This window comes from Caretta caretta, chromosome 25, assembly GCF_965140235.1.
Source record: "Caretta caretta isolate rCarCar2 chromosome 25, rCarCar1.hap1, whole genome shotgun sequence".
Taxonomy (NCBI): domain Eukaryota; kingdom Metazoa; phylum Chordata; order Testudines; family Cheloniidae; genus Caretta; species Caretta caretta.
In genome coordinates, this window is record NC_134230.1 from 14,781,270 (window position 1) to 14,798,847 (window position 17,578).

General features: G+C 46.8%; 1 protein-coding gene across 6 annotated transcripts; it reads right to left on the minus strand.

The window, feature by feature from the left end:
* Positions 1-1,870: 1,870 nt before the first annotated feature.
* On the minus strand, positions 1,871-17,557 carry MED16 (mediator complex subunit 16). 6 transcript variants are annotated; one of them, XM_048830769.2, is made up of 15 exons: positions 17,471-17,557; positions 15,697-15,896; positions 15,281-15,388; positions 14,453-14,622; positions 13,243-13,674; positions 12,799-12,904; positions 12,279-12,434; positions 10,746-10,957; positions 9,946-10,152; positions 9,131-9,341; positions 8,316-8,449; positions 7,416-7,608; positions 6,921-7,137; positions 5,884-5,967; positions 1,871-2,522 (listed from the first exon to the last, which is right to left on the minus strand). In XM_048830769.2, exons 2-15 carry the CDS (start codon positions 15,830-15,832, stop codon positions 2,396-2,398), a joined length of 2,493 nt encoding a protein of 830 aa, XP_048686726.1. In that variant the 5' UTR covers positions 15,833-15,896; positions 17,471-17,557; the 3' UTR covers positions 1,871-2,395. The 6 variants fall into 6 exon arrangements, 5 of the variants coding, with proteins under 5 accessions (XP_048686726.1, XP_048686725.1, XP_048686722.1 ...); XM_048830768.2 differs by having other exon boundaries at positions 17,467-17,539; XM_048830765.2 differs by lacking the exon at positions 17,471-17,557 and adding an exon at positions 16,957-17,370.
* Positions 17,558-17,578: the final 21 nt, after the last annotated feature.

Genomic DNA, 17,578 nt, shown 5'->3' on the forward strand with positions numbered 1-17,578 from the left:
CATTCAAGGGTGGTGAGGGAGCTGGCTGATGTGATTGCAGAGCCATTGGCCATTATCCATTGGCCATTATCTTTGAAAACTTGTGGCGATTGGGGGAGGTCCCGGACAATTGCCCATCTTTAAAAAAAGGGAAGGAGAAGCTGGGGAACTACAGACCAGTCAGCCTCACCTCAGTCCCTGGAAAAATCATGGAGCAGGTCCTCAAGGAAACCATTTTGAAGCACTTGGAGGAGAGGAAGGTGATCAGGGACAGTCAACAGATTCACCAAGGGCAAGTCATGACTGACCAACCTAATTGCCTTCTGTGATGAGATAACTGGCTCTGTGGATATGGGGGAAGCAGTGGAGGGGATATATCTTGACTTTAGCAAAGCTTTGGATATGGTCTCCCACAGTATTCTTGCCAGCAAGTTAAAAAAATATGGATTAGATGAATGGACTATAAGGTGGATAGAAAACTGGATAGATTGTCGGGCTCAACGGGTAGCGATCAACAGCTCGATGTCTAGCTGGCAGCCGGTATCAAGCGGAGTGCCCCAGGGGTCAGTCCTGGGGCCGGTTTTGTTCAACATCTTTATTAATGATCTGGATGATGGGATGGATTGCACCCTCAGCAAGTTCGCGGATGACACTAAGCTGGGGAGAGAGGTAGATATGCTGGAGGGTAGGGATAGGGTCCAGAGTGACCTAGACAAATTGGAGGATTGGGCCAAAGAAATCTAATGAGGTTCAGCAAGGACAAGTGCAGAGTCCCGCACTTAGGACCGAAGAATCCCAGGCACCGCCACAGGCTGGGGATTGACTGGCTAAGCAGCAGTTCTGCAGGAAAGGACCTGGGGATTACAGTGGATGAGAAGCTGGATATGAGTCAGCAGTGTGCCCTTGTTGCCAAGAAGGCTAATGGCATATTGGGCTTCATTAGTAGGAGCATTGCCAGCAGATTGAGGGAAGTGATTATTCCCCTCTATTCGGCACTGGTAAGGCCACATCTGGAGTATTGCGTCCAGTTTTGGGCCCCCCACTCCAGGAGGGATGTGGACAAATTGGAGCGAGTCCAGCAGAGGGCAACGAAAATTATCAGGGGGCTGGGGCACATGACTTATGAGGAGAGGCTCAGGGAACTGGGCTTGTTTAGTCTGCAGAAGAGAAGAATGAGGGGGGATTTGATAGCATCCTTCAACTACCTGAGGGGGGTTCCAAAGAGGAGGGAGCTTGGCTGTTCCCAGTGGTGGCAGATGACAGAACAAGGAGCCATGGTCTCAAGTGGCCAGTGGGGGAGGTCTAGGTTGGATATTAGGAAACACTATTTCACAAGGAGGGTGATGAAGCACTGGAATGGGTTCCCTAGGGAGATGGTGGAATCTCCATCCTTAGAGGTTTTTAAGGCCCAGCTTGACAAAGCCCTGGCTGGGGTGATTTAGTTGGTGTTGGTCCTGCTTTGAGCAGGGGGTTGGACTGGATGACCTCCTGAGGTCTCTTCCAATCCTAATCTCCTATGATTCTATGATTAGATCTAGTCTGACCTCCTCTAGAACATATGCAGGCTAAGAATTTCGCCCACTAACCTCCTGTATTGAGCCCAGCAACTTGTGTTTGACTAAAGCATGTTCCAAAATAGCATCCAGTCTTGATGTGAAGCCATTAACAGATGGAGGCTCCTTGAGAGTTTGCTTCAATGGTTAGTCACCCTCACTGTTAACAATGCATGCCTTACTTCTTAATTGACTTTGTCTGGCTTTTAACAGCCAGCCAATGGGTTTTCCTTAGGCCTTTCTCTGCTAGATTAAAGAGCCCTGAAGTATCTGGTATTTTCTCCCTTTGAAGGTTCTTACACATGGCAATCTAGTCACTTAATAAAAGAGGAAAGAGCTTTCTGAAGATTTAAAGAGATTTTACCAAAACTTTTTGTACAAAATTAAGAGAATCGTTATTTACAATACAGCTGCTAGTTCAAGGACACCCCTACTGCTTGTATCATCCCAGGGCAGTAATGTCCTTCTGTCACTTTCTCTGTTCCTCTGAAACAGGGAGAAATGCTCTCCATCATTAAAATATTGATACTTTACACTGATAAAAAGCCTTTCACTAGAGGATCAAAGTGATTTATAAAGGGTAAAATAAAGATAATTCTATCTTTTCCTTTCAGCTTAGAGCTCAAAGAAAACAAAATCAATACAGGCAAAACAAAGAAGGATGAGTATCTCACTGCTCTTGGGCAGCACTGAGTGGTTCCTCTGTGATGGCCAGATAAGGAAGAGCATTGTGTACTCTTCTTAAGGTTTCAGAGGGCTGACTCTGGTCCGAATTCCCAGAGGTGTCTAAAATGGGAAGGCTGCTCTAAGCCGTTTCCCCACCTAGTGCACATTGTTCCCTTTTCCCCCTGCAAGAGGAGCTTTCATGAGTAGCTGAGTGGCATTCTCCTCCAAAGTCCCCCACAGAGGCAGTTTTTGATCCAACGCTGCTCCCACTGTTTCACTGCTGTGGTTTTGTTGGGTGATTTCAGCATGGTTACGCAGCCACATCTGAGAGAGACACGAACACAGAAAACGGGTCATCTGAAATGCAAGCTGGCACTACTGAGGGACTTTATGGATCAGGTTGGGATGGAGAAATCATGGGAGGGAATTAGCTTTTTGTCCTTTCCAGGTGATGTTTGGGAGAATCAAAGGAAAATGGAAAAGGTGTTGGAAATGATTGCCAATGAAGAGGGGATATCAGAGGAACACAAAGCTGTCTTCAAGATGATGGCCCCTGGCTGCTATTTATATGTAAAGCAGCAAACACACCAGCCTTGTGAAAACAATCTGGTATGTTTCAGAGTTCCGGTATGGTGACTTTCTATTAAAGCCAACATTTAAGACCAATTTAATCATCTGATCAGATGGCTGGTCGTTCACTGCACTGTCATTGCATAATCCAGGCTCATTATTAGGAGAGAAGTGAGAGAAAGGTGTGTGACACTACACCTCATATTCTTCACAGCAATATTGTTTTATATATATATATATATATATATATATATATATATATATATATATATATATATATATATATATGTGATTACGGCATAATTATGATGTATTTTAGACAAGATAAGTCATGTGACATATCATTGGGAAGGTTATGATTTACTGAATACGATTCTCCTATTTGTATGCATGGATCATTTTCGTATCTGAAGCTAGGAATATTGCCTATGCATCTATTACAAGGTTGTTTATACCTGAGGAACACGCACTAGGCAGAATGCAATCAGTCTAGGGCCTTGTCTACACTACCAAGTTTTGTCACCAAAAACTGCCTTTTGGTGACAAAACAGCAAGAGCATACACACTACAACGGGACTTTTAATCATGAAAAACGCCCCGTTTTGGTGACAAAAAACTTCACCCCATGAGAGTTTTGTCTTTTCCCCTCCCTTTATTGAGGGGAAAGAGCCAGTGTAGACACTGCTGATTGTTTTGTCCACAGAACTGGCTTCCACCAGTATCCCACAATGCCTGCCCCGATTGCTCTGCTCCGTGTTTTGATTTCCACTGCCCTGCAGGCATGCGTCCCTCCTCTTTCAAAGCTCCGGGAAGTATCTGTGTGCTGTGCTGTCTCGGGAACAAAGAAAGAGCAAATCATTGGCATGCTCCTGGTCTGCCCTGCACTAGGCAGGCAGCAGCAGGCAACCTGCTGCTGCAGGGGCAAGGGGACAGACTGCTGGGCTGCTTTGCCATTTCTCGACATGGAGAGCTCACAGAGCTACTCAGGATGCTGCTCTCGGCAGCTGAGGGGGCTGTGGGAGAACTTGGAGAGAATCCCAAGATGCGCAGCGATCAGCTCTTTCTTCCCACAACACTGCACTGTGGGATACGTACCCATGGTGCATTGCTCACCCTGTCGATGATGGTGCCCCCAATGTGGACATGATCTGTCAACAGAGGGAGCGAGTGTGAACACCCTTCGGCGATTTTTGTTTTGTCGACTTTTGGGTGTCTACATAGGTTTTGTCAACACAACTTGGTAGTGTAGACAAGCCCTCAATGACTGGCTGGGAAAGGCCATTAGGGAGAACAATATGTCTTAGAAGATGCTAATCTCCCACCAGGAAGCCTTCCTGGGAACCCTGCAAACAGCCTCCGAGTCATGGCTGCAGTGGCCCTATAGTCACCTGGTACTGGACTCCATGATAACCCTAGTGTTTTTCCCACTGACCAGGTGTGGGAATCAAACTGGGAGACAAAGGGTTTCCACTATATGCTAGAACTATTTTAAGGGAGGGGAGGGACATCATCGTGGTTTGTTCTTCACTGACTCCCAGCCCAAGAAAGAGGACTGCTGGAAACACCTAAGCAGCCAAAAGACTGAACTAGGGGAGAAGGGCTGAACCCAGGCTAGAAGGCCGTCTAGCCTGTGAAAGGAATAACTGGAGTTTTAAGCTGCAAGTAAGTGCAGCTTGCCTTCAAGAATCTCTGCAATCTGCCTAAAACAACATTTAGGGTGAGAATTTACTACACACATCCAATTTCTTTAGTATATTAAGCTTAGATTGCAGGTTTATTTTATTTGCTAGTTAATCTGCTTTCATCGGTTTGCTATCCCTTAAAATTATCTTTTGTAGTTAAACTTCTTTTTGGTTTCAGAGGGGGGGGCCATGTTAGTCTATATCAGCAAAAACAAGAAGGAGTCCTTGGGGCACCTTAGAGACTAACACATTTATTTTTGTTTTGTCTAAACCAGTGTGTGGAAATCATAACTGTGGGGTAGAAAGACATGTATATTCCTCTCCACACTGAGGGAGAGGGTGAATTTCATGATCTTATGCTGTACAGATTTCTGTGCAGCACAAGATGGTATAATTTTGGGTTTACCCTCTAGAGGGCGGTGTGCACTTGAGTACTGGGCAGTTCCTTAGCTGAGCCTTCCCACGCAGAGCTGACCGCAGCATCCGTGTGAAGCTGCCGCTGGGTGTGTGCTGGTAAAGTGCAGTCTGAAGCTTGAGGGAAGGCTTGGCAGGCTGCACAGAGGTACAGTGTTAAGGGAACCCAGGCTGATGGGTCCAGCAGGCTCAGTGGTACCCCAGTTCCAAGTGGCACCCTGGGGGGAAACTGTCACAAGGTGCAGCTCAGAAGGACTCCAAATGCAGACCCATTCCGAAAAGTGATTCTAAAAATGGCATTGTGCGGTTCTGTATTCATCCCCTTTCATCCACTCCAAACCTGGTACACAGAATCTCCAGCTTCCAAGCATGCAAACACAGCCCGGGGATCTTTCCTATTCATGAATAGTCACCAGTTATAACCTGCAGGCCAAGTTCTGCCCTCAGTTATGCCTGTGCAACAATGCTGTCCTTATATCCTGCACCTAAAGCGACATTATCTTCAGATGTAACTGAGTGCAAAACTTGGCCTTGCAGTTGGAATGTAGTTAACGATTCTGCTGACAATGTGCAAAGCGGGACAGACTCCAGCTCATTCTCCCACAGCTAGGCTAGCTTTGCAGGGCATAACAAGCAGTAAAAACACACATAGAACAATAAAACTTTTAATAACCCTGGGGAGCGTTGTATTGAGTAAGAATGGTGCCATTTTACACAGTTTTCAGACTAGATCAGCAGTTTAGGAATCTTAGTGATCCCAGGGGGAAAGGGTCAGAGAACAGCATAACCATGATTGTCTTGGCTTCCTTCCAATATCAGGGGGCATGAACATAAGCTGAGAAAGAGCCATGTATTAAAGGCAACATTTTGTCATGTGCACAGTAGTTAACATGGAAAAAACCACCATGGAATTGCTAACAATACAGATCTATTAGTGTATAAGCTAGCACAGCTTTTAAGCTGTCAAGCCCTGAATAAAAACAGCTGTGAATTAAAGGAGTTACACATGCAGAGCTTACCGGGTACATGACTTGCACTCCTCTGTTGGATATGCCCCTAAGTGAAGCCGTCTCAAGTGGTCAATTTTTGGCTGCCCAGGTGCCCTGCATAGGAAGAAAAATGCGAGAAAAACCACACTGCTGAAAAATTGTAAAAGCTGTTTCCACGATTGCAGGCTCATTACACAGAATGCCTGAGAACCAGACAACCAAGGTCAAGATGAAACTATGGACAACTGAGACACTACACACCTGCCAGAGGGAATGTCCCAATGGGGCACTGTGATAACCCTTCTCCAAGTGTAAGGGGCTGCACTCAAGGGATTAAAGTTCCACTTCTACCCATTATGATGAACTATTCCGCAGTCTTCCAAACCGCTGCCTTCTTACTACTAGTGAATTTCTATTATATAAACAGGAAGCATTTAACCCTCATATCCTGGCCAAACCACATCTTAAGAAATTATATTCTGCTTACTTAAATTCCCCCATGGTTTCAACTAAATACTGTATCTTTTCCTCCAAGTTCCCTGCTAAAACCTAACATATGGAATTTGACAGAGAATGGCTACTATGCTCCACCCCAGAAGTGGCTGCATTTTAGTGAGGGCTGACTTGATTCCTGACCATGCAATCTGCAAAGCACAGTGAGATTTAACAGGATAAAAGATACATTGTAAGGTTGTGTTGCATTTTTAATTCCCATCACATTTTATTCTCTGAATTCCCATTTCAGATTCCTTAGAGCCTATGTGCCAATAAAACACTATACCCATTTTAGAAACTGAAAAATTGAGGTGCAGAGAAAGCAAGCAACTCATCTGTGGTCACAGAGTGAATTTGTGGCAGAGTCAGGAGTCCTAACTCAGTTCCCTACACTAACCAATAGACAACACTCCCCTCCCTAAGAAAGGAATAGCAATTTTGACTTCTGGTCGATTTTACTGTAATCCCTAGACTACACTCCTTTCCAGAGCTGAGAACAGGATCCGGGAGTCCTGATTCCCAGTCCCCTCTCTGCTCTAACCACACTACCTGCTTGTTTCAGATTTCCATACCTGACAAAGACATCAAACTGCGATGAAACAGTGTGACCAATGAGTCCAGGGGCCTTCCCAAACTGCAGCCTGATGAGCTGCTTGTTCTGCAGCTTACTGATAATGCCATTATTGATGGGTAACCAGTCTACATTGGGAATAAGCAACTGGCTGGGGAGAAGACAACACTCATCAATCAGGGTATCGTCTGGCTCGCTCGGGTGAGTTTCGTCACGACCTGCATGGGAGACGAAGCACAGAGAGAACTTTCTCTAGCATGCTACTTGCTTAAAGGACAATAAATGCTGTTGCCTGCATGTTTCCCCCTCCCCGACCCAGTATGGCAGCTCAGGAAACAAACAATTCATCTTGTAGCCACTCTTTCTCCCTCTGATTGCTACAGACCTACCCAGAGCCTCATTATCCCTAAGTGTTTTTCCTGTGTACAATATGGAACATCCACTGCGCACAAGATAGGATGAGTCTCTCTAATTCCGGGAAGTTTTTAATCCTTACAGCACAGCCAGAGTTTAGTCAACAGCCTGAAGAGTAGGGACATGCTGTCCTGGGTATCTGAGGTTGCCGTGTAAACAGGGAGGCAGCTTGGCTTCAACAGGCCCCAGATCCGGATCACCACCATGAGCTCTCTAAGCATCCCCAGTGATGCCCCGTCCCGCAGGAAGCTGTGCCCTGGCCGCACAGGGGATCCCTGCAGGGAATAGGAGGAAGGGCAGAGAAGAGAAACTTTTATGATCTGGGCTCACAGACATCCCCACCGGAACCACTTCCCATACAGGTGATCTAGCTAAGGTACTTATATGGCCCCCATTATTGTCATCATCTGCTAAATTTTGCAGCATGGCAAGAGGTTAGTTTAGCGCCATGTGCGTTTGTGCTCGCTGTAGGCACCCACAGAGCAGAAGATCAGGAGTTCTGGCGTCCATCTCTGATTTCACTTACACAGGTGGCTTCTCCATTCAGAGTTACTCTGGATTTACGCTGGCATGAGCATGATCAAAACCAGGACTTGTGGTTTCTATTCCTAGCTCTGCCACTAATTTGCTGAGTGATCTTGAGTAAATAATTTTCCCTCAGTAAGAAGAAAATAATGCTATTGACAGTCTTAATTAACATTTGGAAAGCACTCAGAGACTTAGATGAAAGGCCCTAGAGAAGGGTTATTATTTCCTCTGTGTAGATCTGCACACACAAGTTCCTTTAGCACACTGCAAGATGAAAAGTTACACTAAAAAAGACGCACTTGACATTAACACTGGCTTCAGCGCAATCCATTTCTAGGACAACAGCACACACTGAGCACACTGATTAACCCAACAGCACATGGCCATTGAATGAAAGAAGGCTTTCACTACCCTCCACACACCACACTGCCAAAGATGGAGGACAAGTTCTCACCTGATTAGGGAGGCTGGCAAGCAGATAGAGCACAAAGTCTCCCACCCACTGGATGAGCTGCTGCAGGGACTGCAGGGTAGTCATCTCCAGGACAAACTCCTCCGTCTTCAGGTTAATCATCACTTTGTCAATGTCTGAAAAGGAAGCAAGACAGCTCCTAGCACAGGGAGAAAAGAGGCTCTGGGAGTTTCCAGCATTGTGAACACTGCTCTTCTCGCTTTTAAACCCGGCTACCGACTACAAATGCATGCAACTTTATACCTACCCCAATAGTGCAGCCTATAGAAGACAGTGTAGCCCAATGGGTAAGGCTACAGGAGACTGGGTGCTGGTCCCATCTCTGCCAACTGCCCTGCTGCGTGTCCCTTCCCCCACTATGCCTCCGTTTCTCCTCCCACCCTTTGTCTGTCTTGTCTAATAGACCATAAGCTCTTCAGACGCAAGTCTCTGCCCTGCAAGCCTGACTCTGGTTGGAGCCTCTATCTGCTATCGCAGTATAAACAGATACACACCCCTGAGGATCCTTCATGCCCAGTGCCTGTAACAGCCTACATGGAGTTGTCCACATTATCCTGTTTCATTGGTGGGCATCTGGTCTTTGACACCATCATCTTTTGGGGTTCCACCAACACACCTCAGGTTCACAAGCGAGTGAACTTTTGCTGGGACTGGTAGCCATGAAGGGGTGGAACTCGCTCCCCCCATGGAGTGTCCACCCTAATCTAAGTACCCCCAACAAAAGACTGATTCAGAAAGGGAGGGAGCTGATCAGCCAGGCAAACAGCCGTGCTGCATCAAGGGATGCAAACGGCTACCTATGTCCGTAATCTTGGAGCAGATCTCGGTGAGCCGGTCACCAGGACTCTTGTCTGGAGTGTTCAGGAAGTGCGGGCGGAGCAGCGATTTCAAGGTGCAGCTGATGGCGATCAGAAATAGCTTGGCATGATAGTCACACACGCGTGCAACAGTATTGGAGGAAAGCTTGCAGAGAGAGGCCTTCATGGCAACAATGCGTGTGGAGAGAACCTGTTTGACGGGGACACACAAGGATAGGCACAGAAACAAGATCAGATTTAGAATGAGCCTACTTAAAACCGCTACTCCCCAGCAACCATCACCCTGAGGAATGAATGCTGTTCTCCGTGTGTGCTACAACTGGCCACAGTACCCATTTACATCAACAATAGGCTTTACTAGCCTACCAAGAGTTTCTCCGAGAGCTGCTACTGGGCAGGAGCTGCTGAAATATAATACTCTGAAGGCAGAGTAGCGAAGACAGTGGTATCAACCTTACGCTTAAAATGCTACGCCTAAACCAGCAATGCTCTATCACTGGGGCAACTCATTGGACACTAGACAGTATGCTAAGTTCATGCATAAGAATTCTCTACATAGTAATCACCCTGGGTGAAGTCATATGCCTTTCCCAATCACTCCAAGCCCCCAACAGTACATAAGTACCAGATTTGGAGAGGCAGTGTAGCCTAGTAGTCAAAGTAACCCGTGGAAGTTCACTGGAAACCAGTGAAGTCTGGAAATTAACATCCCCTTATCTACTCCTGTTCCTTGACTCCCCTCCTACCAGTCCACACTCGGCACTGTGCCAAGCGTTCCTCTGCTGTTTCCTCACCTGCTGCAGGGCTGCATTCTGGCGCATGTACTCCTCATGCAGCTTCTCCACCAGGTTCTGCACCATGTTGGGCTGAACATGGAGCAGGATATCCCACCAGTCGTATCCCGTCACCATGCAGTATTCCAGCAGGAACAGCAAGTGGCGGAGAGACATGTTCATGTCCAGCACATGGCCCATGGAGGGAGAGATCCGGAGCATGCTCAGCTGAAGAAAGAAAAGAAAAGGAACACACATCAAGAGGATCCATCCACTCTAAGGGACTAACAACACCTGGAATCAAAGTGGCAGGAGATCTACAAAACCTCTAACAGAGAACAGTGTCAGCCATGTTCCAGTAAGTTTTGTCTACACTACACCCTGCAAATGAACCTCCGCTATGATCTGTGGAGACAATCTCCCAGGATATGGGCAGTTCAGTCCCCATGGCAGTCTCAGACCTTAACGTCTTTGATAAAACTCGCAACAAGAGGCCAGTTCTGGAGAGAGGTGTGCAAATTGGACTGAGACCTATTAAACTCATTTGACACAAGTTAACGGACTCTATGTCTGACCATAGCAATTTTTAGTTACTACTGAGCTGGAGAGACAGTTCTGTTAAACAAAGGGAAAACACAGGCACTATCTTGGATGAGGCTGCCTACTGGCAAGAGCAAATGGACTTGTAACTCCTGGAAGACTCACTGCTTGAGCCAGTTAAGAGCAAGCAGAGCAGAGCCCTGGCTAACTGAACAGAGTTTGTCCTGGCCTAGAAGAGCAAATAGGTCTTTTCCCACATCTAGCATAACAAGGCAAAGTACCTTGCCATGGTTATCAATCCCAACCAAGGCCAGTGAAGTCCAGGAGAGCTGCATGGCTTTGAAATGAACCAAAGGACCGGCGGCCCGCTGCCTTTTGATCGCCTGCTCATCCACTGGGCGCTGAGAGGAAGAACCATAGAACACTGCCATGGTCTGCAAGGACAGGCGATGAACTATGTGGACGCTACCATCATGGAAGGCCAAAGCAAGACCTGAGGACAAGAAATATCTGGGGTTTAGCAAGTGATTCCTGTGAGTGTAACCCATCCCACCCCAATGAGACACAGACAGTTGTCACAAAGTCAGACAGCAGCTCTGAAGACAGCCCAGTGGTCTCCAGCCTACCACAAGCCTTTCTTCCCCATCCTGCCCTGCATTTTTACAGTAATGAGAATACTTGTCTCTTCTATAGGGTCTGCTACTGGAGGATCCCGAAGCACCTTGCAAACATTAAGACTCAGTCTCACCCACTGGGAGGTAGGTACACAGTACATCCATTCTGTTGTGTGTTAAACACTGATGCGCCCAGCCCCATACCAGGCAAAAAGCAAAGATGGGCCCTGCCTCCCAAAGCCTACAGTCTAAGAGTACATCTACACTGGAGCGGAGGTGTGATTTCCAGCGCGGATGGACGTACACACACAATAGGAGTGAAGCTGCGGCAGCAGGGCAGGCTAACCACCTGAGTACGTACCTAGGGTCTCAGATGGGATCGTGCTTGGGGTAGCTAGCCCCTCTCACTTGCACTGCTCTTTTTAGCAAACTACCTCAATCAAAGTTAGTGCGCGTACGTCTACCCAAACTAGAAATTACACACCCAGCTGCAATGTAGATGTATCCCAAGAGACTGGCACACATACGACATGCTGGGTAAACTGAGGCAGGGAGGGGGTTAAAGGTCTGATTTGCAGAGCACCTACTACTCCCACTGTCTCCATAGGGGAGTTATGGGCGCTCAGCACCTTGGAAAAGCAAACATTATTCTAATCAGGTCCTTGTAATCACCTATCACTGTGGTATCTGAACACCCTAAGTGATTTGCCCAAGTTCACCCAGCAAGACAGTAGCAGAACCAAGAGAAGAACCCAGAAATCCTGACTCTCGTCCTCCACTCTAACCGCTATCCAGTATCCCTCCTCAACGCCAGCCTCGTTAATTGCACTGCCTGGACAGCCGAGAACAGGAGCCCTGACCTTTCTAGGTTTCTTCGGTCCTCACTAGTAGACATGCAGAAAGTCCTTTCAAGTTGGGATACAGTGACAGAAGGCCTCAGGCACCCCAGCACATATGACAGCTACAACAGTTCCTCCTGTGTAAGCTCTTCCTCATCGCTAGGTGGATGTACCCATCCCCACTGGGAACAAACTTAGTCCAGTTTTAAAGGACTTCTTGATTCCTGCAGGGCATCTTCTATCAAGAAACACACAAACCACACTCCAAAGTAGCTGGGGCTCTCTCTGTTCATAAGTGAGATGAACAGAGGCAGCAAAACTTCCATCTGCAGCTAGATGTTCAGAAAAGAAGCCTCCTTACCCAGTCCAGGGAAGAATTTGGTGTCATTGGCCACTTTCAGATCAGTATTGGTTAGGGAGATTGGCAGTTTCGGCAAAGCCACAGCTGAAACACGATCCAAATCATTGGTGGCGGAGAGAATCCGCCATTTCAGTATCATCGGCTGCTTGTCTCCAACTTTACAGAAAAAACGAACAAAATAAACGACAGAATTTCACATAAAAAAGTCAGAGAAAGTGCCACAGACATCCCAGTCTTGAATTCTCCCCCACCACAACAGCGTGCTTGGAATTAAACACTGATTATGAGTTTATTCACTCAGATGGATGCATTTTTGTAGACTCATTAGTTTTACAAAAAAGTTGTGGTTTTTTTTTTCTAAATCCATCATGACGGAGTGCTCTTCTCGTGGTGATTACCGAACGCCCAGAAGAATAAGGATTGGATTTCGAGTCATAATTGAGTCAAGAGTTTACACTAGGTTTTGATATTTCTTTGGCTATGATCTTGTTTTTGAGGAGCATCAGCTGCTGAAACTCACCCACGGGAGAGATCTGCTGGAAGATGTTATTGACTGGCAAGCCCTCTTTCCGGAGAGACCAGCACTCCACGATGCTGCTGTTCTGGTTGGAGGCACAGAGCAGCACCTTCAAAGCAGAAAGGAATTTTCAAACCAGGCACAGCTACAAAGCCATGTCTTTTGTGCCCACCCTCTAGACGAAAAGGAAGGGGGAAGATTTGCTACTGTAATTGTCTGCATGAAATTCAGAATAGGAAAATACAGAGTACAGGGTGAAAAAGTGAGAAACAGAAAATGTGTGCATTAGTAGAGCTGGTGGGGAGCCCAAGTTTGGAACAGCAGATGGGCTGCTGGTTAGTGCAAGAGCAAAGCTGTAGGGAGGAGTTTATAGATCAAGTGGGTCCTTCCCTTTCCTAAGCATTTAACTCTTGGAATACTAGTGTAACATAGGAGGAGGGCGCTCACCTGCTCTGACATGTCCCTGGCGAGGAATTTCAAGTGAGTGATTGCCGGATACTTGTCCTTGCGGGCTGGGTCTGTGGTGCACCGCATGAAAAGGGAGGGCAGAATCTCTGTGTCAATTTTGCATTTCTCATTCACTACGCTGACGCAGACCTTGTAGAACTGGACGGGAGAGGTGCTGCTGCCATCTGAGGTGGCTACCACGATGTTTCCCCCACCCGTGAAGGCAATGTCCGCCAGGGCGACACGGCACCGCAGACGGCACAGGCTCTCCGTGGATGTTAGCACTTGCCCGTTGGGCTTGAGGAGAGAGACTGTCACCAGGCCGCTAATGGTCACAGCGATCCAGCCTTCCATAGGCTTCCCACCAAACAGAGTCAGGGAGGGAGAGAACTTGACCCGGGAAAACTTCTCGCCAAAATTCGATGCTCCGGACTGTGAATGGAGATTAACATACACAGAGCGGTTAGATCCTAGGGCTGAACGACTCTGCCATTACCTGAGTCTCCTTTTAATATCACTTCAACATGGCCTAGAGCAGTGATACTCAGATCTCAGTAGTACAGGAGCAAAATCGGCAATCAACATTACCCAAAAGAGCCACAGTAGTGTTAATTCACTGTTTCATTTACTATATCTATCTATCTATAAATTATTGTCACAGCAAAATGGCTGAGCAAATAATTTAATTGATAAAATAATACTATTTAACAACATAGTAGAAGCACCCTGACTGGTTAATACTTAAATCACACAGTGTTTTAAAGCATGTGCTGCAAAGAGCCGCAAGGCATTTCAGCTGTAAAATGGGACAAACATTTTTCTCATCAGCGTATCGTGAGGTTTGTGTATTATGAGACGTCCTGTGGAATGGAAAGTTTACCAAAGCCCCTGGATCTTCTCTGGAATCAGGGAGATATTCCAGATCAAGCAGGCTATATGGTATAAATATGGTCCCCATTTCAAAGCACATCTTACAATTCTGAAGGCATTTATCCTCACAACACCCTGTGAGATAGGTCAGTGCTATTCTCCCCATTGTACAGACGGCAGAGAGGCTAAGTGACCTGCCCAAGGTCATACAGGAAGTCTATGGCGGAGCAGGGATTTGAACCCACATCTCCCTAGTCTTAGACTACTGCCCTAACCACTGGATAATCCTTCCTCTCTGGTTCCTTCCTTGCAGGTTCCCCGTGCAAGTGCTAGAACAAACCTTTTCCACGTGCAGTGCTAGCTTCACCCCATTGTGCAACCAGGAAAGAGCCACAATTGGATCTCCCTCCACCATGCTGCCCACAGTGTTCTCCCAGCTGTTGGCCAGGTGATCTGTCATGCTCCAGCACTTGATGTGTCCATCTGCATCTGCTGACAGGAGCCTGGAACCTAATGCAATACAATCAAAAGAAGAATAGAAACGTCAGAACACGTCTCACAGAGATTACCAGGAACCCAGCCACAGGCATCTTCAAAGCAATGCATAGGAGGGAGAGGCCCCCCCCATGCAAGACAAAAGGGTTTAGTAACATTACACTCACACCAACGTAAGATGAAAATTCACAATTCAAGCAGCAATTTAATCTTAAGCACTGGTTCCCACTGTGTACTGGTGATACTGTGAAATCATACCTGGGTTGGATTATTTCCTCAATGATTCAGCAGATTCAGGGCTCTCACCTGTTGCTGGATTTTAAAAGTGCCTCCTTCAGCACCTTGCAGCTCTTACAGGTTGGAGTTCAAGAGGTGACTCCTGGCACCTAACTACCCCAGGAGACCAGTCTATTGCTAATAACTAACTCAAGAAGGATGGGAAGCACAGTCCTCTATGAAATCCACTATGGACCTCACAATGCAGATCTGACTGAACTGAACACTGCAGATATTACATGATTGGCACTATACAAAGATTTCTGATAGCAGGAACCTAAAAGAGAAAGACCTCCATAAACTCCCACTATATGCCCCATCACACTGTGAGCAATTTTATGAAGCCAAAAAAAAAAAAAAAAAAACCACCCCAACCAACTATAAGAGCAAAGCTTACCTGACTGATCCCATTCCAAACAGGTGATGATTTCAATGTGCCCAGAGTTAATGGAATAAACATCCCATGGATGCTCAGTGTCCAGGATATGGATCATGTGGGTAAGATCTAGGCAGGGAGAGACACCAAGTCCTTTCAAAAATTTGCAGTGGAATTTAATTTAATTTTTTAAAAATTCAATTTTTTACTGTAGGACATTAGTGAGCTTTAATTATTTTTATAGGACCATAAACATATGTTGCTTTACAAGACCAAAAAATAAAGTCTCTGCTCTGAAGAAGTGAAGATCTAATTAGAGCGTTTTTCCACAGCAAGACTAGTCTGGAGCAGGGGTTTTTCTAGCTGGGGGTCATGAATAGGTGTTGAGAGGGGGAGCAGATAAGAATCACAAACCACAGGAATGGGACAAACTGTACCTTTTTCCTCCTCATTTTTGAGGTCTGTTGTGAAAGCAATCAGGTTCCTGCAGGACCAAGCACATACCAGTGGGATGGAAGGACAGTGGTTGCTTTTAGGCCTTTTCTCCCACTCACAGACATATGCCAAATCCATTATGCCCTGGAAGACCTCCAAGGCACCACTTGCCTGTTGCAAGCCTATTCATAGACTGCTGTGCCTAGGAAAGAGAAGAATAAATAGGACTAGAATCTACTGTACAGTCACACATGCAAAGGACCACAAGTACATTGTCAAAGATCCCCTTTGTAAAACAGCAGCCATTTTCACTTTCCCAAGGAAATGTGTTGCTTTGTGCAATCCCCACTGAAAATAAGGATGCACTGACTTACATTATCAGTCAGAGCAGCCGGAGTGGAGAATTCCCATCATGGCTAGTTTTAAACCTTACACCTTTTAAAGAATCCTATTAACTCCTGTGACACAGCTGTACCCTCTGCTCCCATTTGCATTAATTCCTTTCCTCACCACTCTTTCTTTTCTCCCATGTCCTCATTCCTACTGAGATCTCCCACCTAAGATCCTCCAACCTTTACAGCTCATTCCTTTGTCCCTAAATGTAAGCCAGACACAGTAATCCTGAACACCATTACAGATCCTCAACACCATTAATTTGAGTTTCTCTTAGTAGAGGGTACTCCATACTTGGGAGCCTGAGAGCAAAGAAAAGCCCATGGAGCTCATAATCTTTACAGCCACAGTCACCTGATTTAAAGGTTAAGTTTTCTGCTAAGGTGGAGAGAATGTAATCATACAAAAAGAAGAGGAGCCACAAGTACTCCTCTTCTTTTTGCGAATACAGACTAACACGGCTGCTACTCTGAAACCTGTGATCATACAGTTTATCCACTGTACCACTCCTTCCCAGGTAAAAGAATATCAACTCTCCAATCCAAATGCCATATTGCTCATCTTACTTGTGGGCAACTTATCTCCATAGCCCACTGATGTAACACTTCTTCTGTTTAAAGGAAAAGTACAGTGAGATTAAAAGATAAAACAAGAGCCAACATGGTGGGCTGGATGGTCTCTTCCTAAATGGCTTAAGCTTTCTTGACATGTAGGTCCAGTAAGCACACTGGATGATATAATTAACTCCCTCTGAGCTTCTGTATAACAGTCCCTGTTCTTAACCTGGGAATACGGCCCCATTAGCCGCATATGCCACCTGTATACAAGTGCTACCTCTCGAGTGGAAACATTACCCTCTTGTTACTAGCCTTGGATCAACGCTGGTGAGTCTTAGATGCTGTCAGAAAAGAGTATTTTTTCTGTACGCGATCAGTGACCTTGGTGCCGTGATGGTCACCCGAGTACCAGAGGGGTCCCCCAGAGGTGTCACTGTCAGGGGCTACACTGGGGCTGGCTGCCAGTATTTCTCCTCCACCCAGGAGCCCCTATCAACAGCACCACGCTGGGATCCCTTCACTCCTAACAGTGGGGTAAGCCAGGGTCTTCCACCCAGGCCACCCCCAATGCCTCCAAGATACAGGGGGTTGGGAAATCCCCTCCCCCCCACAGTCATTCATGGGGATGGGGAAGAGTCCACCCACCTCCTCCAAGATGGGGGGGGACCCCCCTTCCCCCACAGAGGCAGGGACAATAACTACCCCTCCCCCCACACAGGAAGGGGGGTAATTACCCCTCCCCCCACACAGGAAGGGGGGTAATTACCCCTCCCCCACCCTAGAGAGAGGCGGTAACTGCCCTCCCCCGCAGGAGAGACTCACCTACCTCCCCCCCTCCCTGCGCGCCGCCTCCTCTCTGCCCAGAAAGGCCCCCTGCCCGGGCTGCCTCTAAACGGGCCGGAACAAACCTTCGCTCCCAGGGAGCGGGCAAGGG

What these genes read in the sequence shown, in the direction of transcription:
- MED16 (XM_048830769.2), bottom strand. Translation starts at nt 15,832, where the DNA reads ATGGATTTGGCATATGTCTGTGAGTGGGAGAAAAGGCCTAAAAGCAAC. An exon ending in TTTGGAATGGGATCAGTCAG is followed by an intron (nt 14,623 to 15,280) that starts GTAAGCTTTGCT and finishes GTATTGCATTAG; the next exon opens with GTTCCAGGCTCCTGTCAGCA. An exon ending in CTCCAAGATTACGGACATAG is followed by an intron (nt 8,450 to 9,130) that starts GTAGCCGTTTGC and finishes CTTCCTTTTCAG; the next exon opens with ACATTGACAAAGTGATGATT.